This window comes from Chenopodium album, chromosome 5 (genome assembly GCF_948465745.1).
Source record: "Chenopodium album chromosome 5, dcCheAlbu1.1, whole genome shotgun sequence".
NCBI classification, from domain to species: Eukaryota; Viridiplantae; Streptophyta; class Magnoliopsida; order Caryophyllales; family Amaranthaceae; genus Chenopodium; species Chenopodium album.
Window position 1 is genome coordinate 65,828,599 of NC_137838.1, and position 27,330 is coordinate 65,855,928.

The 27,330-nt window shown below is 38.5% G+C and overlaps 1 protein-coding gene and 1 non-coding gene across 3 annotated transcripts; both read left to right on the plus strand.

The window, feature by feature from the left end:
- The first annotated feature begins 777 nt into the window (after positions 1–777).
- LOC145633527 (small nucleolar RNA R71) lies at positions 778–884 on the plus strand. The gene has a single exon (XR_014112847.1). It is a non-coding gene; the product is annotated as a small nucleolar RNA R71 (small nucleolar RNA).
- Positions 885–17,715: 16,831 nt separating this feature from the next.
- Positions 17,716–25,301, plus strand: LOC145632177 (DEAD-box ATP-dependent RNA helicase 37-like). 2 transcript variants are annotated; one of them, XM_081684487.1, is made up of 7 exons: positions 17,716–17,991; positions 18,356–19,143; positions 19,270–19,353; positions 22,072–22,314; positions 23,185–23,352; positions 23,514–23,627; positions 24,317–25,301. In XM_081684487.1, exons 2-7 carry the CDS (start codon positions 18,385–18,387, stop codon positions 24,815–24,817), a joined length of 1,869 nt encoding a protein of 622 aa, XP_081540613.1. In that variant the 5' UTR covers positions 17,716–17,991; positions 18,356–18,384; the 3' UTR covers positions 24,818–25,301. The 2 variants fall into 2 exon arrangements, with proteins under 2 accessions (XP_081540613.1, XP_081540612.1); XM_081684486.1 differs by having other exon boundaries at positions 18,376–19,143.
- Positions 25,302–27,330: the final 2,029 nt, after the last annotated feature.

Consider the following 27,330-nt stretch of genomic DNA (forward strand, 5'->3'; position numbering starts at 1 on the left):
GCTTGATCCGTAAGCCTAGTCGGCTGTGCCGGCAGGGCTCCCTGTTGGCGTGCTTGTAGAGTAGCGGAGAGTTGCGCAATTTGATTATCTACAATTTTATTATGCGCTAGAATTTGATCAATTGTCGCATCCCTGCTCTCCATGTGCTTTTGCATATTGACCAACATTGCTCTAATCTCCCCCAAAGAAGGGTCGGAAGATGAGGGGGGTTGTTGTGGTTGATTCTTCTGGCTAGCATTTGGGTGATAATACTTCTGCTGCTGTTGCTGTGGCACCTGTGGTTCTTGTGGTGGTGGATTTTGAACATTAGTGCTCCGGTAGGAAAGGTATGGATGATTCCGATACCCAGGATTGTAAGTGTTGGAGTATGGGTTATTCTGCCTATAAGCTTGGAAGGCATTAACTTGCTCCACGGAACTCCTGCAATCCTGCTCCCAATGACCTACAATACCACAATTTTCACAGAAAGCCTCATTAGAATTATTGTTAATTGCAGAAACATTAGCTACATTAGCAGTGCTCAGATTATCTAATTTTTGGCAAATAGAGGTCAGTTGAGCTTGCAAAAAGGATACAGAGTCGACACTATGTTTCCCCTTGTTAGAAAATCCTCTGGGATTCCCATATTGGGAATTGTGTATCGCCATATCTTCAATAACCTGACCTGCATCATCAACATTAAGATTCATAAATCTCCCACTAGCTGCAGAGTCTAAAATTATTCTAGAAGAATTTCCAATGCCGTTATAAAAGGCTTGGATTAACTGCCATTGTGCTAAATTATGGTGGGGGCATTCTCTTTGTAAGTCCATGAACCTCTCCCAAGCCTCATATAAAGACTCATCGGCTTCTTGGGCGAAGTTCTGAATCGCACTCCGTAGTACTGTTGTTCTCTCTGCAGGATAATACTTGTTATAAAAATTCAAAACAAGAGTTTCCCAGTCAGTTATACCAAGTGTAGTTCTATTTAAGCCATTAAACCACAATTTAGCTTTTTCCAGTTAAAGAGAAGGGAAAGAAAATCTCCCTGATTTGGTCTTGAGTAACCCCGGCTTGTCTGATGGTGTTGCAATATTGACAATAGTCGGCAATGTGGAGATTCGGGTCTTCACCCTTGGTTCCACTGAATTTTTTCCTCTCTATCATCGTTATAAATTGGGGTTTAATTTCAAATTGAACCCCATCAAGAGCCGGAGTAGGGGTGAGATGTGGAAAATCCGTAAGCTTTGGTTGTGAATAATCACTAAGCTTCTTTGGAGCCGCCATCTCTGATTCTGTGTCTGATGATGTCTCTGAATTGCTAGAATCAGTTGGAGGATCGCGGTGATTATTGTTAGTATCACTAGAATCCGCTAGGATTTTCTTGTAGAAGTTTTTTCTGTCTATGAAAGGAACGTTCGATCTCAGGATCAAATGGGATATAACCTGATCTGGAACACCTGGGCATAAACAAAAACTAGAAGCAAATATGAGATTTGTCTCAGAGAACTAACGCTCTCTGAGACAAAAGAGAAATAATCTAGACTACAAAAACAATCAGAAATAAAAATAAAAATGTTTCCCCGGCAACGGCGCCAAATTTTGACAGGGTAAAGTCGTATCCCCTAATCAAAAATAATTACCTAAATCACTAACTAAAGTAGATAGGGAAGTAGGGTCGATCTCCACAGGGAAACAAGTCTTTTTACTCCTAATTAAATATTATAATCTAAATTATTTAAGTAACCAATATTTATGAATGAGTAAGAAACTAAACTATTAAGGTTGAGAATAGGAAGAAAACAATATATAAAAGGATCTAGGGCATAAGTTCACCAATAAATAATACTCCAGGGTAAAATATAGTAATCAATCATTGACATTGCATAAATAATATGATTAACAGGCTCTCGCAATTTATTAATCAACATAGATCTAACAGGCTCTCGCAATTTACTAGATCTAAGTTCTTATTGAAAATAGCCTTTAATATCAAATTAACATCTGCTCGATTCATCAATTTAATATTGCTATACTTTTACAAGCCGCAATTGTAAAACATTAAAACAAACCAATAAGAAATTATCATGCAATACCAACAATCAATAATAGTCAATCATCAATGCATCAATTAACCAGATTGTAAAGGGCTCTCGCTACGTATTACAATCACACAATTAATTTACCGGTATTAAATCTCATCTCTCGAATCTTGACTTAACCATTTATAAATTAACTTGCCTATTGAAACTAGACCTAAACATTAATTCTCATCTCTCGATTCTTGAATCAATATTGTCAAACTCATGCATAAAAGATAGACCTAATCTAGTCACAGAGCATTAAATCAATCAATAGGAAATTAATCTAGCATTGATAATCAACAACAATAATTTACCCCTTCATATTATTTATTAGATCCCCATAAACCCTAGAAATTAAACTACCCACACATAATAAAAACTAAACTAATCAAAATAATAGAATAAATCATGGTGAAAGGAATAAAATAAATAACTAAGATTAAGGGAAGAGAAATCGTTACCAAAATAAATCTGGAATTAATCAAAGAAATAAGAACAAAGGTTTAGAGAGAGTTTAAGAGAGAGAAAACTAAGTAGAGAGAGAAAGTCTAAGAGAGAAGAAGATCTAAGAGAAGAGGTAACTAATAATTCCGTACAAATTGCATTTAAACCTTTCCTAAAACACGAATTAAAACTAAACTAATCAGACCTTAGGAAAACACGCGCCCGATCGGGCGAAGGGGCGCCCGATCGGGCCCGCCTTTTTTCTCGCACAGGTCTTCTCACAACATCGCCCGATCGTGCTAAGCCTCGCACGATCGGGCGCGCCTTAGGCCACTCGTCCTTGGCTTGCTGCGCATCTTGCCCGATCGAGCTAAGCTTGCCCGATCGGGCCCTTGTGGCTCCTCGAGGCTTTGGACTTCCGATTGGGCTCGACTCCTCGGCCCAATCCGGATCTCCTCTTCGGGTCTCGAATACTCGGTCCAAACCTCGGTATTCCAAATACCGAGCCCTTAATCACCGGCTCGATGGCTCTAGCCGGCCTTGGGCTCCAAAAGTGGTCGTGTTCCTCCAATGCTCGTAGTTGCTTCATAAAAATCCCGGGAAAATGCTTCAAAGGTGCAATTCCCTGCAAAACTCAACCAAAACTACGAAAACACTAGAAAACACATATTAGTAATAAAAATGGCCCTAAAGAGCCAAAAACACTACTAATTATGACCAAGGGACGGGGGTAAAATACTATATAAAATAGACATATCAGTTACCAAAGAAACAATGGGAGCCATGCTAGCACAAGTGGTAGAAAGCAAAGAGAATGCAATCTATTACCTAAGTAAGAAGATGCTCGAATACGAAACACGCTATACACCGCTCGAGAAATTGTGTCGCGCTTTGGTGTGGGCCACAACTAAGTTGAGACATTACATGTTGGTACATACCGTTTTCGTAGTCTCCCGATTGGATCCACTCAAGTATTTGTTCGAGAAATCAACACTCAATGGACGTATTTCAAGATGGATAGTCAACTTAGCCCAGTTTGATGTACGGTTTATGCCACAAAAAGCTATTAAAGGATCTGTGGTGTCAGACTTTCTGGCAGATTTTCCAATAGAAGACTCGACACCAATACAGGACAATGAATTTCCAGATGAAGATTTGATGGTCACCGAAGATGATACTTGGACCTTGTATTTCGACGGAGCCTCAAACCAAAAGGGATGTGGCATCGGAGTGCTACTAGTATCACCTAAAGAAGAACACGTTCCAATCTCAATAAAGCTTAATTTCGACGTTACCAACAACGCTCCTGAATATGAAGCATGCGTGGTAGGCCTTGAAACAGCCCTGGCATTGGGAGTAAAGAAGTTAAGGATATTCAGAGACTCTTCTTTGATTATCAATTAGATATCTAAAAGATGGAAAGTAAGGAGCGAAAGCCTAGCCCCTTACCAAACTTAACTGGAAACTCTTACTGATCAGTTAGAGAAGGTAGAATACACATATCTACCTAGAGAAGAAAACCAATTTGATGATGCCTTGGCGAGATTAGCCTCAATGGTTAGGATTCCCACGGAAATCGAGCAAATGCCTCTAACTATCGAAAAAAGGCATAAACCAGCATATATACAGGCTATAGAAGACGACGACTCAGTCCAAGACGAAGAAGAAGAACCATGGTACACAGACATACTCAACTATGTCACCAATGAAGAATACCTTCCTCATGCTGACAAAAGAGCAAAGCGAGCATTGAGACTTTTGGCTTCTCAATATGTACTCATAGACAACGAGCTACATAAAAGGGTACCTAAAGGTCGAGCTCTCCTATGTGTAGGAAAGGTGGATGCACAAAGAATAATGAGAATAGTTCACGAAGGAATCTGTGGAACTCATGTAAATGGCAAAATGTTAGTCCAGAAAATAATGCGAGAAGGGTATTATTGGACTACAATGAATAGGGATTGCCATCAATACGTGAAAAGATGCCCTAAGTGTCAAATTTATGCCAATTTATAACATGTCCCTCCATCTTTGCTCTACACCTACACATCGCCATGACCATTCTCTACATGGGGAATTGACATAATTAGCAAAATCACCCCCCAGGGACAGGAGGCCACGAATTTATTCTAGTAGCAATTGATTACTTTACAAAGTGGGTCGAAGCGCAATCATACGCTAAACTCACTGCAAAACATGTAGCACTCTTTATCGAGAGAAATACTATTTGTCGATATGGAGTCCCACATGAAATGATAAGTGACAATGGAACTCACTTTCAAGCTGAATGTGAAGAATTGCTACATAAATATGGTATCCAACATCATCATTCGTCCCCTTATAGACCTCAAGCAAACGGAGCAGTCGAAGCAGCTAATAAGAATCTAAAGACTATCATCGAGAAAATGACAGAAAATTATAAGGATTGGCCTGACAAGCTCCACTTCGCACTGTGGGGTTATCGCACGTCAATCCGTACATCAACGGGAAATACACCATTTTCCTTGGTATATGGAATGGATGTCGTACAACCTGTCGAACTAGAAATACCATCTCTACGCATTGCGCTAGAGAGTAAACTTGATGAAGTTGAATGGACTAGGGCAAGATATGAAGAATTGATCCTACTCGACGAAAAACGACTAGAAGCTCTACATCACACTCAGTGTTATCAAACTCGTATGGCTAGACATTTTAATAAGAAGGTCAAGACAAGAAATATCAAAGTAGGAGATTTGGTATTAAAAGCACTAAGGAAAAATGTTTTAGACCCAAGGGGAAAATTTAGACCTAACTGGCCTGGCCCCTACATTGTAAAAACAATCCTGTCAGGTGGTGCAGCAAAACTAACTGATATGGATGGCAATGAATTCTCAAACATGACCAATCTTAACCAACTTAAAAAATACTACCCATAATTACTTGAGTAGGATACTCAAGAGAGCTACGTTCGGCCTGATTCCTTAGGAAAGGATACGTAGGCAACCCTTTACGGGTGCGGCCACTTTATTTTTCGACATCTCCGCATTCCAGAATCAACTAAAAAGTCAACATAAAGTCGGCAAATTATTGGCGTCGCAGAACAAAGCCTGGCGCCAGCCAGAAATCATCAGCGCCAGCCGATGGTATTGGCGCCTGGCGCCAGACCTCAATAGCTGGCGCCAAACCACAATTACTGGCGCCAATTCGAAAATAAAATCTGGGCAAATTTCGGTGTTTTTTCGGAAAATTTTCGACTTCCGTACTCGAAGAACTTCTGAAAAATTATTTTGATTTTCATTGCTTTAATAAAATAAATTTAATGTAAACAATTTAATTGAAAGCTGAAATTTCATTAATATAATAAAATTATATTATTGATGGAATTCAAATAAGGCTGAAATAAATTAACTTTAAATAAAATTAACAATCTAATAAATCTAAAGCTAAGCAATGTTTTTAATCTTTTTTTTCCTTTTTAGCTCTTTTCCAATTCTTTTTTGCTTCCTCATCTTCATCCATTACTTTAGCTAGTAGGCATCCTTTAGAGGACCTACATTCAATTTTGGAATAGATTGTCTCCCCTTCAGCTAGCACCCCATGCTTCTTTTCCACCCAAGCCTTTTTGTCCGTGGTGTTAGCTTTCCTTTTTCCTTTGTCTCTAGTAGTATTTTTCTTCCTAGGCATTGTAGGTGTTTTGAATTCAATTCTTGCACCTAAGCGTTCTTTGGCAGATGTCACCTTGTCACCTAGACGATTCTTCACATCGGTTCTACCCTGATCAATCGAAGATTTCTTCAGCAACCAGTTCTTTACATCATTAGGTAAAGAAGGGGGAACCTTTTGGGTAATCACTTCCCATAAAGGTCTAGCGCTCCAGTAAGCGTCGAATCTATCTACTTCTTGAGATACAGGGTACTCATAGGGAGGACGAAGATCCCCGGAAGGAATATTTTGAAGTAAACCGTATTGTCTCTTTACCCTGCAAGGATAATAATATGTTACGCGAGACAAGCTTGGAAGACGGCAAAAAGGTTGCTTGTTAACACCAACCATCCTTTCTATTGTCCACCATGGGATGACCCACTTGATAGCAAAATCACGTGATTCAAATACTTTTCTCCACCCATGACGCCCAATCTTAGGGATGCGCTTCTTTCTTCTCACGAAGCAATTGGGAGTATATTTTTCGATGTCATCCGGAGGGCTAATTAACCCTAGCCTCTCCATTAGCCACATCTGTAAAAAATTGCAATGCAAACAAAATTATTGTTACAATACAAAAATATATTTTTTTGATTTCTGTAATTAAAAATGTTATTTTTCTACCTGTAATAAAATTGGAGAACCGCGAAAAGGCGCTTTTGGGTCCCTTTTCAATTCATCGAGACTAATCATGGTCTCTCCAACTATTAATGGCATCGGATTCCTCCCTGATTCAATTTGTTCTAGTACAGTGGTGATAATTGATTGACCCTTATTATTTTTACCACTACTAAGACAAAATTGATTGAGCATGCAAAATAAAAACGCCCTTCTTCTATATATATGAAAGGATTCTGAAAGAGGTTTATCAAAATAATAGCGTGTGAATTCTTTCAAATTAACTATATTGCCATCTACTATTTTTGATAAATCCCTGTCCTTTAAATTAAAGAAGCGTTCGAAATCCTTATAGTAATATGCATCTACTCTAGGGATTACTACCAGGTCTATTGCAGGGAAGCCTAAGATAGCACCAAATTCCTCTGGCAAAGGGCTAATTTCATCATACCCTATTCTGAAACAATATGTGTATCAATATTCCAAAATTCTGAAGCGGTATGTATGAAGTCTAGGTCTAGATCTACCCCTTTGATGCCATAAATTCCCCCCAAGTGAAATAAATCTAATTCTTTTTTGTCTCTAGCATTAAGGGATCGACACCATTCATGAGTGTATTGGGTGAAGGTTTTAGTGGCTAAAGACATGATTATTATTTTTTCTTCTGAAGAAGAGAATAAATTTTTTCGCTAGAATTATGAGAAGAATCGGCTGAGCAGGGGGCTATTTATGCACAAGTTGCAAAGAATTTTAATCTGAATAAAATACGGAGTCAGCGTCAATTGGCGTCAAACCCCCGACATCGGCGCCACCTTCCAAAGATTGGCGCCACACGCTAATTGTAGCGCCTGGCGCCACGCGCCATAGTGTGGCGCCAGCTGGCGCCAAGTCACCATGGCAGCCGCGCGTGCTCAGTTTGCGTTTTTGATATTAAACTTGAGTCGGTTAATGACTTTATGGCCCCGTTTAATTTTCCTAAATATCTTTTCTATCTTTTTTCTTAATTAATTAAATATGGCAATTATTTTTAATTTATTTTATTTCCTTTTTTTGGATTTTATTTTAATTTAAAAAAAAAACCGGCATTTTTCCGTTTTCTTTTCCTTTTTATTTTTTCTTTTTGGGAGAGAGAGTCGGATAATATCCTCCAACAATAATAAAAATGACGGAATTTTTGCGCCAAAATTGTTATCACACTTCTTTTGCACACACTAACATACACTAACATAATAATAAGCAATCAAATAAATTTACGATAACATAAAAATACAAATGCGTCTAAATAATGAGTCAAAGGCAAAGTTCTATAAAAAGTCAAAATAAAATTTATATACAGAAACAGACTACGACGCCGGAGGACGTAGGCCCATCATGCCATAAAACTGCGCCGTACGAGGAGTCACCTCTCCACTAGCTCCAGCCTCAGCACCGGCTCCAAGCTCCGTAGGAGGAGGAAGACTCAAGATAGGACCACTCCAGCCAGGATCAACCTGAGGCCGAGACCGCGGAGGCTGCTGCGATGACGAGCCAACCTCGTACATCCCACCACCTCTGAAAGCCGAGGTAGCCTCTCCTACCGGTGCAGCAGGAGCACCCTCAGAAGAAGATTCCGAGCCCTCAGCAACGTCGGCTCGAGCAGCCTCAGAGCGACCGCCTCTACCCCCTGGCGAAGTACGACGACGTCTCGAGCTAGACCTTGCCGGATCTCTCCGCCCCTCACGTCTCGTACGGGTGTGAGAAGCGATAGGTTGGCCCTGCAAAAAAAAAAGAGAGAGAATTAAATCAGAAACAAGGTAAAACTGAAGCCATAATGCAAAAATAATGAGTGAAAAAAGGTTACCTCTCGGACAACGTCGTCCCGATGACAGGTGGCCGCGTTCCTCATCCGGACGAGCTGGCTCCGGAAGGCATCTATGCATCGTGCCATAGCCGAAACCACCTCGCGTGAGAATTGTCAGAAAAATAAGTCAGTGAAAATACATGATAAATGAACACAAAATTCTGAACTTAAACTAGGCTTACACTAGTCTGGTGGCGAGGAATCGACCGCTCCACGAAGCGCTCGCCCTCGGGAGCCGGAGAAATCATCTCCTCGATCGGCCCGTATATCCCCTGCTAGTGAATGGACATACGGGGTGGCACGAACTTAGCAGGACCGTCCTGATAAAACAGGAAAAATCAGTAAAGTATTACTTGGGGGCTACTTAGCGAAAAATAAAAAAGCTAAGAATCTTACCCTCTTATCCTCAGTCGGTACAGGGGTTGGAGCTAATAAAGGTAGTAGCTCCTCAGCGTAACACCGCCCGAGGATCACATGGGACCGCCAGAGGGAACCAACTCCCTCAGCCATGCTCGACAACCGTCCCTCGTCGAACATGTGACATGGCGGAGGAGCAGGAACGACGAAGACATCAGAAGAGTGATGTCTAGCAACTCTCTCTCCTAAATACACGACCGCTCCGTAGGTCCCCAGAAAATAGCGACGCTCAGCAGAGTGTTGTACGGCTAATCCAGGGACTGTCCAACCGCCCCACGGTCGGTATACCACCTCAGGTCCCTATAAAAAGCACCAATCAGGCAAGAATATATCTAAAGCACCGCAGAAGAGCAAGATAAACACTAAAAGTCATACCGAGATGATCCAGCTCCGGACACGTGCAGTAGACATGTCCACGTGGTGGCCGCCCTAAGAGGCGCTCACCGGAAATCCCCTCGGCGATGGTCTCGCCGGCGCAACAGAAGGAAAGTGCTCGTAGAACCAAATCTACAAAGAGTTAGAAGTGTGAATAAATGCTAACTAATATGTAGGGCTAAACTTTAGAGGGAATAATGTTTACCTCTACGACCTTCCAAAAAGCAGATAAAGCAACGTTCGTCCTAAAGGACCGATGACGACACGAGTCCCTCAGAGCACGAACGAAATCAGCATAAGCCAAGCTGGCCCAGTCATAAGTCCCGATCCGCTGGAGATCACGGACAGCAGGGAGGTAGTAAAGCAATACCCTACTACCCTTGTCAGGAGAGAATGTCCCTGACAACAACATCAGCACAAAGATGCGCACCCGCTGCTCTCGGGTGGTCGCATCATCATCAAGAGCCGCTGCCAGCGTCGAGCGGCGAATCCCTCTAGTACTAAACTGAGTCGTCTCGACCCCAGCTCGAGCCCGAATAGCAATCGGCCCCAACAAATCCTCGACCTCTGAAGAAAAGACGTCGATCCCACCGTCGAACGGCAGTGGCACAGAAGTGAACTCCAGTCCTGTGATAAGACTGAAGTCTGTAGGGGTAACCATCATCTCACCCCAGGGAAAATGGAAGGTGTTGGTGGTGTCCCAGAAGAACTCCACCAAAGCACGCACTACGTGATGACCCTCGCTGGAGGCGACCATAGCCTCGGAGGTCTCAAACAGAGTAACTAGCCCGCAGGACTCCCATAGGAGTCTCGTCTCGAGGTCCCTGGCGATATGCATCCTATACAAATCGCCTAGACCGTCACAGCCAGAGCCGTGATGCCGTGTCCTCCCGGGCTCGGTTCCCCGTCTCACCCTCTCAGAAATGTGGTGGACAGGGGCAAAGAATAGAGTCTGCTCGTCCCACTCCGGGAGCCGACCAAGCGAAGTGGACGGCGTGGCGTCGTCCTCCACAAGCTCATGCTCCCGTCTAGTGTTTCGGGACCGTGAACCTGAGCCTCATTGTCTAGCCATGCTACATTGTGCAGAATCATCATAAATTAAGGTTCTATAGTATCTAAGGTTCGCCTAGCCGCATGATACTATGTTCGCAAAAACAGAGTACGTAGTACTAAAACAGAGCACAAATTCAAATTGAGCATGACAACATTTTTTAAGCAATCAAACAATTTCTTGCAATACTATAGTGATTATTGTGACAAATTGAACAAGGATTGCTAGCAAAAACGTCAAGAACAAACCACATTGTTCTTCACGACCTTAAGAGGTCCAACAATGGCAGATTTCTCATTTCTTCACCAAATTGATTCAAACAAGTCTCAAATTACTCCCAAGGCAATATATAAACATAAACAAGCAATTTCATGGCATAAAACTTGACAAACAAAGCAAATTGAGCATCATAGAATTCGAATTTTCATGAAATTCGTGAATGTTCATGCTAAGAATTCGTAAAAACCGGTGTGAGTATGAGGAAAACTTACATAGATCGGAAAAATAGATGAGAAGAGCTTTGATTTGCAACAAATTTGAGCGAATTCGCTTGAGAAACGAGCAAGCAATGAGCAATTGAAGTTTCGGACTTCTTTCGAGCAATTTCGCGACGAACAGAGCAGCAAATGAAGAAGAAACGGGCATTTAAAGAAAATCCCGTGCTGGCACTAGTCCCTAGGCATTGGCGTCACCATCTGGGCTTGGCGCCTGGCGCTAACACCAAATGGCTGGCGTTGATGGTTTTTCAGCGACGCCAAAGCACCCAACCGCCTGTTGAGGTTGTGCTAGCTTTCTGCAACATATTTTTGGGTTCCTTGGTACGCCAGTTAGCCCCTCTAAGCAATTTGACATGATTAAGTAATCGGCTTGATTACATAAAGTGATCGACCTGATAAGAGATCGTCTCACTTAGCTTAAAGCGCCTAAGCATTGGCTCATTAGCAAAAGGCACCGACATATAGGTTCATTAGAAAAAGGCACCGACATACAGGTTCGAAGCAAAAGAGCGCCGACGTACAGGCATAGCAGAGGCAAAGTTCAGGCAAACTTTTAAAGATCGACAGGCGTGGATCTTCGGTAATTTCCTTTGGAAAATTATCGTATCAAATGAGGATGACTTCAAGAGAAGATATCTTCGACATCATTCCCTAGCTTGCGGAGAGTTGTCACAAACAACGGAGGATTATTTCAAGAGAAATAATTTTCGATAGTGTTCCCTAGGATGTGGAATATTATCAATGCGGATGAGGATTGTTTCAAGCGAAATAATCTTCGATGGTATTCCCTAGGATGTGGAATATTATCAATGCGGAGGAGGATAGTTTCAGGCGAAGCGATCTTCTAATTTGGAAGCAGTTACAGGCGTAGCGGTTTTCAAGCGGGATGGCATTCTCTAGCTTGCAGGAGGTCATCAAAACAATCGGTTACTTTCAGAGACGTGTGTTCGACGGTGCAAGATACGCGTTTCTTAACTCTTTTATCTGTTTAACTAACGCTAGTTTGCAGGTATCGGCGTTACAAGATTGATTTAGGATCGCAGAACGTTCTGAATCATTCTCCGTCCCTATCGATACTTTGACTTTTGTTTTCGAAACTTGCGTTTCTCCAAACTCAGTCAAAGTGGGGGCTTCTGTAGACACCCATTTGTGTCTCCCCAAAACCAAACCCAATGATGAGTACCTTTCACGTCGAATCATAATCGAATGAAACGAAAGTGTGGAAAGGTCTAGTGTTGCGGAAAGGTTTTTATTTCTTTTCTCTTCTCTCTGTTTTTGAAAACTTTATTTTAAGAAAACAGCCAATCCAGTTTGGTTGGTCCATGATATGGGTCCAATAGTAGTGTAGTTGGATGGGGCTTGCAAATACCTTTCCAACGATATATTATAAGCCCAATTCCGATGAATATTGAGGAAGTTATGGCCAATTTACTAAACTGGGCCCGGTTTGAGCTTTATGTACGGCCCAATGATCTAGGGGAGGGCCTAATATGATTTATCATTCCTAATGCAATTAGGAATGGTTTTGGTCTTCTAGAAGGTTCTTTTCATTCCTAATTCAATTAGCATTGATAAGTTGACTTTGTTGACTTTTTAGAGTTTTAATCAAAATCAAATAGCATTTTCGAAGAAATTATATTATTTTATCTTCCAGTACGGTAAACTTATCGGATTTTCGAAAACGCGTTAAAATCAAGACTGGCGTCCAACCCCAGGCCTTGGCGCCTGGAACCAGGCTTGGCGCCAGGCGCTAGCCATTGGCGCCTGGCACTAGCCACCGGTGCCTGGCGCCAGCTAGCCAGGGTTGGCGCCAACCTTGTTTCCTGAGCGTCAGACTCTGTTTTGTTAAATTATCTTTTTTTGGATGATTTTCTCTATAAGTATCGCATCAAAAACTCCGTTTTCATGGATCATCTACATCTATCATTCACCAACTCTCCTCAATCATTAATTCTTTAGCATTCTTTAATTCATTCAATTCTTTCTTACTTTTTCATACAAAATTCCGCATTCACAAGATCTAGAAACACCTAGCCATATTCGAAGTTGCCTTCGTCCTAGACGTTAAAGGTTTTAATTTCTGAGGGTTTGGTCCCAAATCTCTCTTTCAATTATTTAATTTAATTGCTTTGATTATTATTTTCCTTGAAGTTACTAACGTGTGTATTTTGTTATTAGAAAGAGGTACGAAGCATCAAAGTAAGTACTTTAATGGTTTTTATTGATATTATGATGTAGACATCATGTTTATATTGTTATTATGATGTTCCTAGTATCATGTCTAGGTTAATTTTAATATTAAATATGATTGTTACGATGCTTCCTATGTTCTTCCTAATATTTATGATTGTTAGTATCATGTTAGGGCTAAAGATTTGATTTTTATTGCTTAGTGACATGCTAGGGTTTGTTATTAATCTTGGTAGTATCATGCCTAGGATCTTGCTCTTTTTATTATACTTTAATATTAACATGAACATGATAATTATTATAATTGTTATTATTTATGATTATTATTGTTTTGATTATTATTTTATGATTATTATAATTATTATTCATGATATTGATTATTATTATGTTGCTTGATATTTATTCTTTATTGCTTGATCACCTTTTATGCATGTTTAAAGGGAATTGACACTTGTAATCACGCTTAATAAGATAATTAATAATCTTGTTAGGTTAATTGTGATTATAATTCAAGTGATCGCCAATAATAGTTTATTTGTGCATTAAATTCAACCAACATAGATAAACAGGTTTAGGGTTAATCCTATTGATTGTATGAAAGCGCACATGAATACGAGCAGAATAAATTAGAGGCCTATTATTAGGGCAGGTTCAATCTCTTTTAGGTTGGATTTGTACCTTCATCCCCGAACCCTTATTTGGTTCATGACCTTATGGAGTTGACGATCTCTTGGATCGTTAAGAGGTGTAACCTTCACCTCGTGAACGGTTTACAAGTTCCTTAAAAACTTGTTGGCGACTCTTTTGCTCTATCTTCTTCCCTTTTGGACGCCACCGTACTTTAGTGTATGATCACAGTGGGGTTCAAGCTAGTGGGATTTTAAAGGCTTGAAATTATTCCCTACAATCGTACAATAGTGTATGAATATTGAATAACTTCATTTATTATACGGAATACGAAGTTCGATAATACAAAAAGAATACAATAGTGTATAATGTAAATATGTAATCATGTAATTATTATTGGTCGTCTTCGTCTTCGCCTTCGTCTTCATCTTCGTCTTCGTCTTCGTCTCCTAGAGGTTTAAGTTCATCCGCCAATTGAGTTGATTGAGAAGTATGAGAACTAAAAGAAGTCGACGTTCCTTCATCGTCGTCGTTTTGTGCATTAGTACGATCTTGAGAACGAGTTTCGGCATCCAACCAATCCTTGAAGCAAACACACATTTCAAGTATTTCGGGTTTTAGTCTTGTTCTTCTATCGTCTAAAACTCGTCCCGACGCACTAAAAGCTCTTTCGGAGGCAACGGAGGAGACTTGGATAGCAAAAATATCACGAGCCATTGCCGACAAAATTGGATGTTTCACGGTTTGTGATTTCCACCAATCGAGGATGTCGAGGCCAAACTTCTCTTCATCGTCCATGCCTTTCATGAAGTCGTAACTTAAGTACATTTGCAACTCCGAAACATCGCTTTGTATTCTCTTACTTGATGATGATTCCGTACCTGAAAACTTGGACATCATGTTAGCAGCTTGTGCAAATAAACCTTTGGCCCATTTACTTACATTTTTGGATGTTTGAGAAGGGGAAAATCGAGACACGGTTCCATATTTACTTTCATAAACACAATATAAAGAAAAAAACTAATTAGTCACCTTATTTTTAAAAGTTTCAACATCATCTTCAAAATTCATGTTACTATAATAAATATCAATTAATAAAAAGGTGCCATCATATTTTTGCCTAGGATCTAAAATAGAAGCAAAAATATAAATCATAGGAATATCGGTGTAATATTTACGCCATTTTTCCTCCATGGATGGAAGATATCCACGATAAACATGTTGTGATCGGTGTTCCGCAAAAAGTTGTGCAAGTAAACATGCATTGCTAAGAAAAGAATGAGAACAAGGATTATATACAGAAGAAAAACAATGTGTCATACCATATAGTAATTGTAAAAACTGCATATATTTTTCGCAATTAACCCAATCATCTTCTAGTAAAGCACATTGTGGAAATTTCATATTATAAAAAAGTGTTAAATGAACCTTGTACTCGATTGCCCGACTCAACATTTCATAGGTGGAGTTCCACCTAGTTGGACAATCCGGTGCTATTTTTATGGTTTTTATCCGTTGTTGCCTGCAAAAACCTTTCCATTCTTGATATCTCATGTTAGAGCTATTAATAGACATAATAGCATTCCTTATTTTGTGATAAAATGGACCAATTGCTTGTATTCCATCCTTCACACACAAGTTAAGAACATGACAAATGCATCTAACATGAAGTGCATCTCCATCTAATATAACATCGGTCAATTGGGATTTGACCAAATTCGCACTATATGTCATAGAAGTTGCATTATCGAAAGTCATAGACATGATTTTATCCCTAAGACTATATGCATCAATGGCTTCCATTAAATGATATGAAATGTCAAGACCGGTATGAGGGTATTCAAGCATTTTGAAATGAATGATGCGTTTTTGTAACAACCACTCATTATCTAACCAATGACAAGTAACACATAAATAGTGGAGTCCGTATCCACCATCCCATGCATCGGCGGTTAAAGAAACTCTACTAGGAAGATTAGCTAATTCATTTACTAATTTCAATTTGTACTCTAGATAAGTCTTCATGGCAGCAGATCGAACGGTTTTTCAGGAGATTTTTTTGTGTTTTGGTTGTAGTGCTCGGTTAATATAGTTGTTGAAGGCATCATTTTCGGCGAAAAGAAAAGGTTGTTCGGCATGTACAATCATTCTCCCAAGTTCATCCCTATCTCTCTCGTAATTGTAAATGAAGCCTTGTGGATGGAATTGAGAAATTTTGGGTTGGGTTGGATCACTAGATGGTCCACCACATTTTTTTGAATGTCTACTAAGATGTCCCGTCCCTCCCTTGGTATCGGCCGAGAAAATTTTACCACAAGTCCGACACTTGGCTTTTTGTCCATTTTTACTTAATTGATAATGTGACCAAACTTCACTCTTTCTTTTAGTTTGAGCAAAATCCTCTTCGGCACACCACTCTAATATGTTAGGATTTTGGGTGTTGGGCATTTGGGTGGATGGTTCACTCGACCCGGAGGCTTGTGTTTGGCTACCTTGGGAAGGAGGAGGAAAAGGAAATTCATGTTGTTGAAATTGGCTTTGTTGAAATTGGGTCCAAGGAGCCATATAATCCATTTGTTCTTGCCCTCCCGTGTTTTGGGGATGAAAGAAAGGGGTGGAAGTGTTTGGAAAGGGCATGTTAGGGGGGGCATAGGCATTGAAGTGTTTGGGTTTGGTGATTCCCTACGTTTTGACTTGGCTTTTCTAGAGGAGGAGGAAGCGTTCGGGTTTGATGCCATGATTAATTAATAATAATAACAATAAAAGTAACAATAACAATAATACAAATAACAATAACAAAGTAACAATAATAATAATAATAATAATTAACAACAATAATAATAACAATAACAATAAGAATTAGTAAGTAGTTTTTATATAAATTAAATTTTTAAAAATAATTATAATAATAGTAGATTACTTGGATCAATGAGATCCCAGGTAGGAGAGGTTAGGAGCGACGTTGTCCAGAGCCCAAGTCCCGCCTTAGACAGATTTCAACAATCCAAATAACCCACAATTAAAATAGAAAGTAGTTTTTATATAATTAAGTAGTTCCAAGAATACAATAATAATAATAATAATATTAATAATAATAATAATAATAATAATAATAATAACAAGATTAATAACTAACAATAACAATAACAATAACAATAACAATTTAAAATATAGTTGAGTTAGATATTACAATGACGCTTCAATGCTTTCCCAAATTTATAATTTCCCGAACTTATAATTTCCCGAATGTAAATATAACAATTTTTTTTTGGTAGTAGACTAATAAAAGTAATAATAGTAAAAATGTAAAATTTATAAGAGAGTAGGAATTTTTTTTTTCTTTTCACAAAAGAGAGCAAGATTGTATGATTTGTAGGAATTTAAGAATTGAGAATTTGGGAGTAAGAAAATTAGAGAATAAGAGAGAAGAGATGAGTTGATGAATTGTGAAAATTTTGGAGGAAAATATGAGGTATTTATAGGGAATTTGGGTGGGAAATGGAGTGGAAAACTAGCCGTTTATAGCTGTTGGAAAACGGCCATAAACGGCTAGTTTTCCAACGGTCATTTGGCACGGGTCGTGCCGGGCCGTGCCACGTGCCGTGCTGTGCCCGGCCGTGCCACGTGCCGTGCCAGCGTGCCGGCCACCGTGCCGCCCGCCGTACCCGTGTCAAAATCCAGAAACTTGTTCACGGCACGGTCCACAGGTGGGCCGCCGTGCCGTGCCGGGCCCGTGCCGCCCGCGTGCCGGCACGGCCCGTGCCCATGTTTATTAACACCTTTAAAAAAACATTCAACTTTTATTTACAAATTTATAATTCAATTTCATTATTTTTTTTATATTTTTTTTTTTTTGGGAAAAGAGGAGGAGCTGAAAAAACGACACCCCATCAAAAAGTTCACCCTGGGCTGAGAAAGAGAGAGAAAGGGCGATGAGAGAGTCCGCCGTTCACCTTATAATTAGGACACCCACCCGCACTGTTTTCCCATTTTTTTCTTCCTCATCACTTTAGAGAGAGAAACCCAAACCTTTTCATTTTAAGATTTTTAGAGAGAGAATTCCTCACATACACAATCATTCTCACAGATCTATCTATATCTTCGTTTTCAGATTTTTTCGCCTTTTTTCTGATCTATTCTTTCAAAAATACAAATTAGGGTTTCTTCGTTTTCCCTCTTTTTAAGGTTCGTCTTTTCCTCCTCCTCTTCTTCCTTTTAGCTTAGATTTGACTCTACTGTTTCCGGATTCAACTGCATTTTCTGCTTCGTTATTGGTTTGATTTTGTTTTTGTTGATTTTCGTCGTGTATTGTTGTTACCCAGATGAGGTTGTACTGCATGTGTTTTTAATTTGTTTGTGCTTTTATTGATTTTGGATTGTTTGTGCTATTTTTGTTTTTCGTCATTGATTTTTGTTGTAAATTTAGGTTTTTTTGGCTGTTAATTGCGTAATTTATATTTATTAGGGTTTCAGAGCGGCGAATTTGATTTTTTTTTTGGTTTTTCTAATTGTAATGGTTGGTATTGATTGTTTTGGGGATTGCTGATAGGTTTATCTTGGTATTGAAAGTCAATTTGTATGATGAGAACTTCATGGGCGGATTCCGTGGCGGCAGCCGAGAATGAAAATGGAGGTACCGGTGGTACTGCTAGGCCGACGAAGGCTACCTATGTACCGCCACATCTTCGTAACAGGCCGCCATCGGCAGACTCGTCTGCTGCCCCGCCACAAGCTGCACCACCTCAGGTTAATGATAGGCCTGTCTTAGCTGGGCCGCCTGGTGGACGTTGGGCAGGTGGGAGACCCGACTTTGTTCGTGGAGGCGGTGGCGGTGGAGGAGGTGGTTATGGTGGTGGTCGAGGAGGTGGAGCTGGATGGAATAACCGGGGTGGAGGTTGGGACCGTAGGGAGCGCGAAGTTAATCCTTTTGCTAATGATGTTGACGATGAACCGGAGCAGGTGTTTGGTGAGCCGGAGAATACCGGCATCAACTTTGATGCTTATGAGGATATCCCTGTGGAAACTAGTGGGGATAATGTGCCACCCCCTGTAAATACATTTGCAGACATAGACCTTGGAAATGAGCTTAATGCAAACATTAGAAGATGCAAATATATTAAGCCTACCCCGGTTCAACGCCATGCTATTCCAATTTCCCTTGCTGGACGGGATTTGATGGCATGTGCTCAGACTGGTTCGGGAAAAACTGCAGCTTTCTGCTTTCCTATCATTAGTGGTATAATGAAGAGTCAGCAGACAGCTCCGAAACCTCGTGGATTTCGTACTGTCTTTCCACTTGCTCTTATTCTATCTCCAACTAGGGAGTTGTCAGTGCAGGTAAGACTTTGGTTCTGGTCGATTATCTTTAACTTGATTCCTAAGGCTTTATTATTAGGTGCTATTGGCTTATTTTTCAATGCATAGTTATTCTCTGAATTTGTTGTGGTTAATGGATTATTGTAGATAAATGAGGAAGCTAAGAAATTTGCATACCAAACTGGTGTCAGGGTGGTGGTAGCATATGGAGGAGCACCAATCAGCCAACAGGTTTTTTGTTTCTCTATATTTTTTGTACTCTTCTTATAACAATTTCCACTTCTTTCTTTCTCACCCTTCATGACCATGGCTTATTTCTGAAGATATGGACTTTGTAGCATCTTTACTAATGTTGATTCCTTGTTATTAGCATCAATACTTAGTTCATTGTAATAATACTATATTAGGGCTTGTTTCTTTTCCTTTTTTTTTCCCATGAGAATCAAGTGTAGTGGAGAGTTTAATATTTTAATTTTAGAGGTATTTTATATGGAATAAATAATAAAAAATATAAATAAATACATTTAATGAAGTTTTGGATATAGGAGTAGTTTATATATGTAAAAGGTAGAAAAGTGAATTATGGCACAATTATGTATGGGAAAGATAAAGAAGTTGGTGTATTATGGTAAATTATGTGCAACAAAAATAAAAGTTTGCGAACTTGTACAACATTTTGGAACACCCAAAATGGAATACAGATATATTTTGGGACTGAGGAAGTACGATTTTGAGATACATTGGATGGTATATATGGCATCTTCACTCATATATGATTTTGCTTTGAATTCATTAAAAGTTGGATGTGGGGCTAATCTGCTAACGATGAGTTGCAATAATGTGAAATAGCTTGTAGTTGTGTAATTGAATCTGTAGTTCTGTACTTACCTGTTCGCATGATATCACTTTTACTTATTTTTTGAGTTGGATTGAAGGGGGTGGTGGGGTCAATTTGTTGGCAAAGGTCTCAGGAAGTTTTACTGACATTCCCCCACCCCGCCCGCCCCTGCCTGGCTCAAAAGTCCTTAGAACATTTATAGCAGAAAATTTTGTTTCATAAATTGACATTGTACAGTTTTTAGTTCTAAAATTTATGATGAAGTTTCTCATGTTTCCTATTGCTAATTATGTACTTAATTGACACAACTTGCAGCTCTCACACATGCTACCTAGCTAGAAAATCTATGTGCTGGCATTTTTTTTAGAAAAATGACTATTAATGTCCGAAGATTATAGGATTTGATGTTCTCTTGACCGAGTAGAATCTTATTTTTCCCTTTTCTTTTTTTTTTTTTTTTTTTTACTATATTTATAAAATCGTGACCATCTGCTTTAGAGATTGTGCTGATTATACTCTACTAGTAGTTGGATTTAGGTTACTAGTTAGTGTGGTCTTAATACTATTAATGTGGAAATCTGGTCGTTTAGGTTGGATTCGGGTTGTTTCTGTTTGAGTTGGCCTTATTCGGTTCTAAGCTGATAGGTTTATCATGATGAAAGAATCTCTATTAGACCCATCAATTGATGCGTTGGTTCTTGTTATTATTGTCACATTATGTGCCCAGCTATATAGATAGTTAGGCCCCGTTCACTTCACCTATTTTTGCTGAAGTGAAATTATTTTTAGTTAACTGAAATTATTTTTGCTAAAGTTAAATTATTTTTACTGAACTGAAATTAATTTTACTGAACTGAAATTATATTTGCTGATTTTCTATTACACCCTCCGTTTTTTTTTAAATGCATCACTTTGACAATTGTACTATTCACATACCATAGTTGACTTAATTTTTTCACCTCTAAAAAATAAATAAATGTTATTATATAATGTATCATTAGATTTGTCATAATGTCTAGTTTCATAATATAATTTTGTTACAATTTTTACTCATACACAATTAAAGATATTAATGGTCAAAGTAACGTCTTGGTAAATGTGCCGATTAAATTGATGCATACAAAAAAAATAAGAGGGAGTATATTTCTTCTTTATAAATACTGAATTTTATTGAAGTGAAATTATTTATATTGATTATTAATTTTACTGAATTGAAATTATTTTTACTTAATATTATTTTTTAAAGGTGAAGTGAACAGGGCCTTTGGTGCTTAGTAGATTTCTATTGACTGTGGTACTGAATTGTTCGAGTAATACCATTCAACAACCTACCTTAAGGAACTTTCGTTGATTAGTGGGTTTTGCTTCATGAATTATTGTCTCATTGCGTGTGTAGCAGCACAGTGAATAATCTGCTGCAAATTGATGTACTGTATTATTTGAATTCTGCTCTATCTAAACCAACCTAGCCTTGCATAATTTGGGTGATTGTTGGGCCGTGCTTTGTGGGTTCTTGTTGTAAGTTAAGAGAATCAATAATTCCACTGGAGGGATGTCAATTAAGCTTCAAGCTCATGATCAGCTGATTTTTCTCATGAAAGTAGTGCAGTGGACTGGAGCCAATGTAGTTTTCATTGGTTTATTATAAAATTTAACATATGTAGCAGAACAGGGAAATTTTAGCCCAGTCCAATTCGAAGTATGCTACTATACATATATATATGGAACCGGTTCAGCATCAGAATTAGCTACCTCTTGTAAAATTAGCCTTAAAGTCTTCAATTTGTATGCTTTGGGTTGTATTTGCGGGGGTGGGGTGGGGATTAGCCAGTTAGCGAAGTAGGCAACACTGTCTGAGTTTCTACTTTCTCATCTTTGCAATTAAATTCAGTCAGTCTTTTAATCTTAAAAATATATCATCTGACATCTTGAAGGCTTGAATATCAAGCGATGTTATCCATTCAAGCAATGTTATCCTCCTCGTGACTTTGTCAGTTGGCTAGCCTTGGTTTTCTTTATAATAGTTTATAGTGTGTATTTTTTGTGTTAAATGCTTTTACAATTTTTATACAGGACCTCTTTTTTTTAACGGGTGCTGTGGTTCTTTACAGTTGCGAGAGCTTGAAAGAGGAGTTGATATTCTTGTTGCTACCCCTGGAAGACTGGTAGATTTACTAGAGAGGGCTAGAGTGTCACTTGAAATGATTAAATACCTGGCACTTGATGAGGCTGATAGAATGCTCGATATGGGATTTGAGCCCCAAATTAGAAAGATAGTTGAACAGACAGATATGCCACCCCGAGGTGTTAGACAGACTATGCTGTTCAGTGCAACTTTCCCAAAGGAAATACAGGTGAAGTTCTCTTTTACCATTCTTGGAACTCCCCCTCTCAAACCTTTCTATAAGAAAGTTATTATGGTGTTTGTTTAGTTGCTGTTGCTAGTTCACTGAGCTTCTTCCTTTGTCATGTAATATGGGAGCATATCAGGCCCCTACAAAAACTGTAAAAATTCACATTGAAACATATATGGGCCTTTCTGCCTAGTTCTTCTGAATTTTGAATGTTATTTAAGATCCTCTCCGCCTCAAAGTTTTCATTCTAAGTATCTTGTTGGATAATAATGCTAAACATTTTGTTAGGTAGTGATAAGAGTGCCATGTGAGATGCGACTCCCTGTTTCTTAATTTCAAAAACTTAATGAATTCTTTTTGTTCATCTCATTTAGAATTATAGCACTATTCATAAGACGAGAGAATCTTCTATATTACTCTCAATATGTAAAACATAAAATAGTCTTGTTGGGTCTTATTTTTATGATCAAAGTAATGCATTGGAAACGTGCACAATCAAAATGGGAAGAACATTTGGGATCCGAGGGAGTTGTACTCTTCTTTTAGGGTTCCTTCACTAAAGATGTTGCATCATGTTTAATACAATTAAAAAATGGTTTCAATTACGGTCAATAACTTCATGGAGGGGAGTGGGTTGTACAAGTGAAGATTGATATTTTTGTTTCAACCCAAAGATGAATCATTGTCTCGTCAACGTTGTATTACGTCTTTTTCTCTTTGATCTTATATGGTTGTCTTACTTCGGAAATGATAGGAACCTACCTTGTCACAGACTCACAGCAATCTTTCCATTTCATTTTAATCTGCAGGCATTTGTTTTGTTTGCTCTCACATTACTCATATTCTTTTCTAAATTTCTTCAATATGCAGAGGCTGGCATCTGACTTTCTGTCTAATTACATTTTCCTGGCTGTTGGAAGGGTGGGGTCAAGTACTGATTTGATTGTTCAGAGGGTTGAGTTTGTGCATGAGTCTGATAAGAGGAGCCATTTGATGGATCTTATTCACGCACAGAGAGCTAATGGAGTACAGGGGAAGGTTTGTTTTTTGATTTTAAATATCTTTGTGCCCATATCTGGTGTCACTTTTAGTGATTTTAAATATCTTTGTGCCCATATATATTTACTAGTAACTACATTAGATGTTCAATTTTTCTATTGGTTTTTTGAATAATACATGTTTTTTTCTTGTTAATGCAGCAAGCATTGACCCTTGTTTTTGTGGAGACTAAGAAAGGTGCTGATGCATTGGAGCATTGGTTGGGTATTAATGGCTTCCCAGCAACTAGTATCCATGGTGATCGAACACAGCAGGTGAGTGATTTAAAGTTTGACGTCAGCTACGGATATTATTTCCAGTTGGCTTGTCCTTATATAATATACTTTCTGTATACTGTTGTTCTGAAGTATGTTAAAGATATTGATATATCTGCCTTCTATGGGGTGTTATTTAGCTTTGAGTTGATATTTTATGCTGCATTTTGCTTGTTTGACTATGGCTTTTCCTTCATAAGGGACTTTGATCAGGGATGCTTTAAGATCTGAGCGTTTTCTTATTGGCGAGATTAGATACATACAAGTACTAGTGAACGTCAAACATATTGTATAAAAGAACTTCATAGCAACTTTCTAAAGTGCTTAGTATTTTATGTTTTAATTTTTACAAGGACGTCTTATGTTTTATTCTCATGTGACATTAAAATGGCTTGAGAAGTACATTGGTGGGAAGTCATATTTTGTGACCAAGACAATTTTCCTCTTTGGAGTCTCCCTTGTGGGAAATGATTTTTGCTTGGTTTTTGAAAGAAAATGCTTTGTAAATTGATAAGAACCGAGCTTTGGGGACTAGATAATGCTTTTATTTTGCCTAATTCCTGCCAGATGGTCCTTTGATAACTGTCTCTTGAGTCTTTTATTTAGTGCTTTTGTTTAAACGTTTTTCAGTGCCATGAGTTGTCCTGTCCAATTTGTTAACAAGGATTTTATCCTCTGTTTCTTTTCAGGAAAGAGAACTTGCATTAAGGTCATTTAAAAGTGGAAATACTCCTATTCTGGTCGCAACTGATGTGGCTGCTCGAGGTCTTGATATTCCTCATGTTGCACATGTGATCAACTTTGATCTCCCAAATGACATCGATGATTACGTCCATCGGATTGGACGAACAGGACGAGCTGGGAAAAGTGGATTGGCTACAGCTTTTTTCAATGAAAATAATCAGTCGCTAGCTAGACCGCTTGCTGAGCTGATGCAAGAAGCAAACCAGGAAGTTCCTGATTGGTTGGTTCGTTATGCATCACGTGCATCCTATGGTGGAGGCAGAAACAGGCGAGCTGGGGGTGGTCGCTTTGGAGGTCGTGACTTTAGGAGGGATGGTGGCGGCTTCAACAGAGGTGGTGGAGGCTCTGATTACTATGGTGGGAGCAACAGTGGCGGGAGTCACTATGGCGGTGGCGGCGGTGGTGGAGGTGGCTATAATCCTGGTGCATCTAGTGCCTGGGATTAACCTTGCTAGCTGTATCAATGTTGAATTCTCTCACCTCCTGGTATATACGCATGATTTTGTGGTAATTTGTTCTTGTGTTCGCTCAAAGTGCTGGAATTGAAATTTTTATAGGCTTGGGGCGTCAAGCAACGCGGGTTTGTAGAACCCCATATTTAGTCTGTCAGAGTTAGATGTGTGATATTCACTAGGGATTGTTATACACTAACATCTTAGGCTATTGCTGGTTTATGCCATCAAGCTTAGGGCTTTCCTTCCATTTCTTGTAATGTTCTTGCTAGGGCTGTCTCTTGGGGTTGGATATATTGGGGAGGTGAAAATATGAGGAAAGTACTGCTTTTTTGCCGTTGGTTCTCAATTGGGCACTATTTACTTCAGCTTCGTGACCCTCTTTTTTCTTTTCTTGTTAGTTTCAGTATGAAAAATTACTACTACACTATTGTATAAATTCTAGCAGGAAATAAATTCTCAACGTTTTTCTGCAGAAGTAGCTTTGGCTGACGTTTTTCTGCAAAATGATCACTCCCCATGAACATTATAATGTGAGGGATAAGTGGCAAGGGAGTACATTGAAGATTCGGGATATATGTATATATATAGATGGATTTCAGTGTTTAAGGGGTTAGTGTTTGTGAAGAAGGTAGTAATTTATGTAAATGAAATTTTTCGTAAACTTTCTTCGTACTGGGCATCAGCCTATTGGTTGGGATGAATATTAGGAAAGAGTTGCCATCTTTTACTCGATTTTGTATCATTACAATTTAGAGTTAGCGAAGTTGAAAACTCTTAGGCATATCTATCAGATTTACTCTAATAGATTGATTTTTTTAAAAAAAAATTTGTGCCTTCAGTTGATGCTTTGCCATCCGCAATTAGAATAGCGCTCTCTAATTAGCCTTACCCTGAATATCTAAATTTAGGTAGTCATTTGAATGGTGCATATAACATCTATATCGGTACATTAAAGTTTTGCATCTTTGCTATGGTGGTCAATTTTGTTGCTAGCCTCTAGGTAATCATTTAGAATAGCGCTCTCTAATTAGCCTTACCCTGGATTTTCTAAATTTAAGTAGTCATTTGAATAGTGCATATAACATCTATATTGTTACATTAAAGTTTTGCATCTTTGCTATGGTGGTCAATTTTGTTGCTAGCCTTTAGGTAGTCATTTTTGCTATTGGGGTCATTAAAGTTTTGTATCTTTGCTATTTATAGTTTTATACACGTTTTTAGAAAAGGGATGTGCTTGAGGCAATGTGGACAATTTTTTTATTTATTTATTTTTTAAATTTTTTAGCTACTACTTCACCATGATTCTCAATTTCTCAGAGAAGAGTATAGTCAACTTTTTATAACTTATTAATGCGAAGAACAAAAGCCATTATGGTGTTCTTTGTTTGCAGTTTTAGCGAACTTTTTCATTTGCTTTTATTAACTTTTTCACTATATCAAATCAATAAATCATACTTCTATGCCTTAGAGGCTACATGTATTTTTTTAAAACAGAAATTTATATTTGAGGGGCATGAAAGTTGGAAGAAAATAAATATTCTTAAAGAGAAAGCAAGAATCCCCAAAACAAATTTGAAAAAGGAAAATAATGACATGTCTTTAAGATAACAAATTTTAGTGCAATTTAACTCGATTTTTTTATTAATACATAAAAGTCAAATGTATTCTTTAAAAAAAAAAAAACAAATGTTAATACTATGTATGTTAACTTTTGTTAGATTCGTCTTCATAAAATTTTTACAAGTTAAACTAATATTAAGTATAGAATTACATATATTTATGGTCAAAGTTGTACCTTCACATATGTATCAATTAAAATGATAAACTAACATATGTATCAATTAAAATGATAAACTAATCTACATACGGTGGAACTATTGCTCATTCACTTCACTCTAACCACTGTTCATTACTTATACATGATGAACAACATAATTATAATGAGTTAACAAAAAGATAATAGTAGTTCATAAAGCTTTACTGGTCCAGCAAGAAATTACCATAAAACTGCATGGTTAATGTCAATTATCACATGCCTATAATTTGTCTAATACTTGTATTACACTAGTATCCTGGGTTCATCTCCCTACTTCAAGTGTGTTACAATAGGCAGTAAAGGATAACATTAACCTTCAGATTGCAGTGCAATTCTTACATGGCCACATAGGTATCCTGAAAACTAAGTAGTAAATCTGTAAATGGCATAGTAAAACCATGCTTGCATTGCCACTAGTGGGGAGAAAAATGCCCATGGGCATTTTTTGGGTTTTAATAAAAAAAAATAACTCCCCACCAATGGTCAAAATGAGAAATGCCCATGGGCAAATCAGATTTTGATCAAAGTTTGGGCAAAATTAAAAAACTGACCAAGAAGAAGTGGGCCCCACGAAACAGCTGCAAGTATAATTTTTTTTTGCTAAGCACTCCTCAAAACGCAGCGTTTTGAGGAAGCTTACGCTTAGCAAAACCTCAAAACGCTGCGTTTTGAGGGTTCGAAAAGCAAA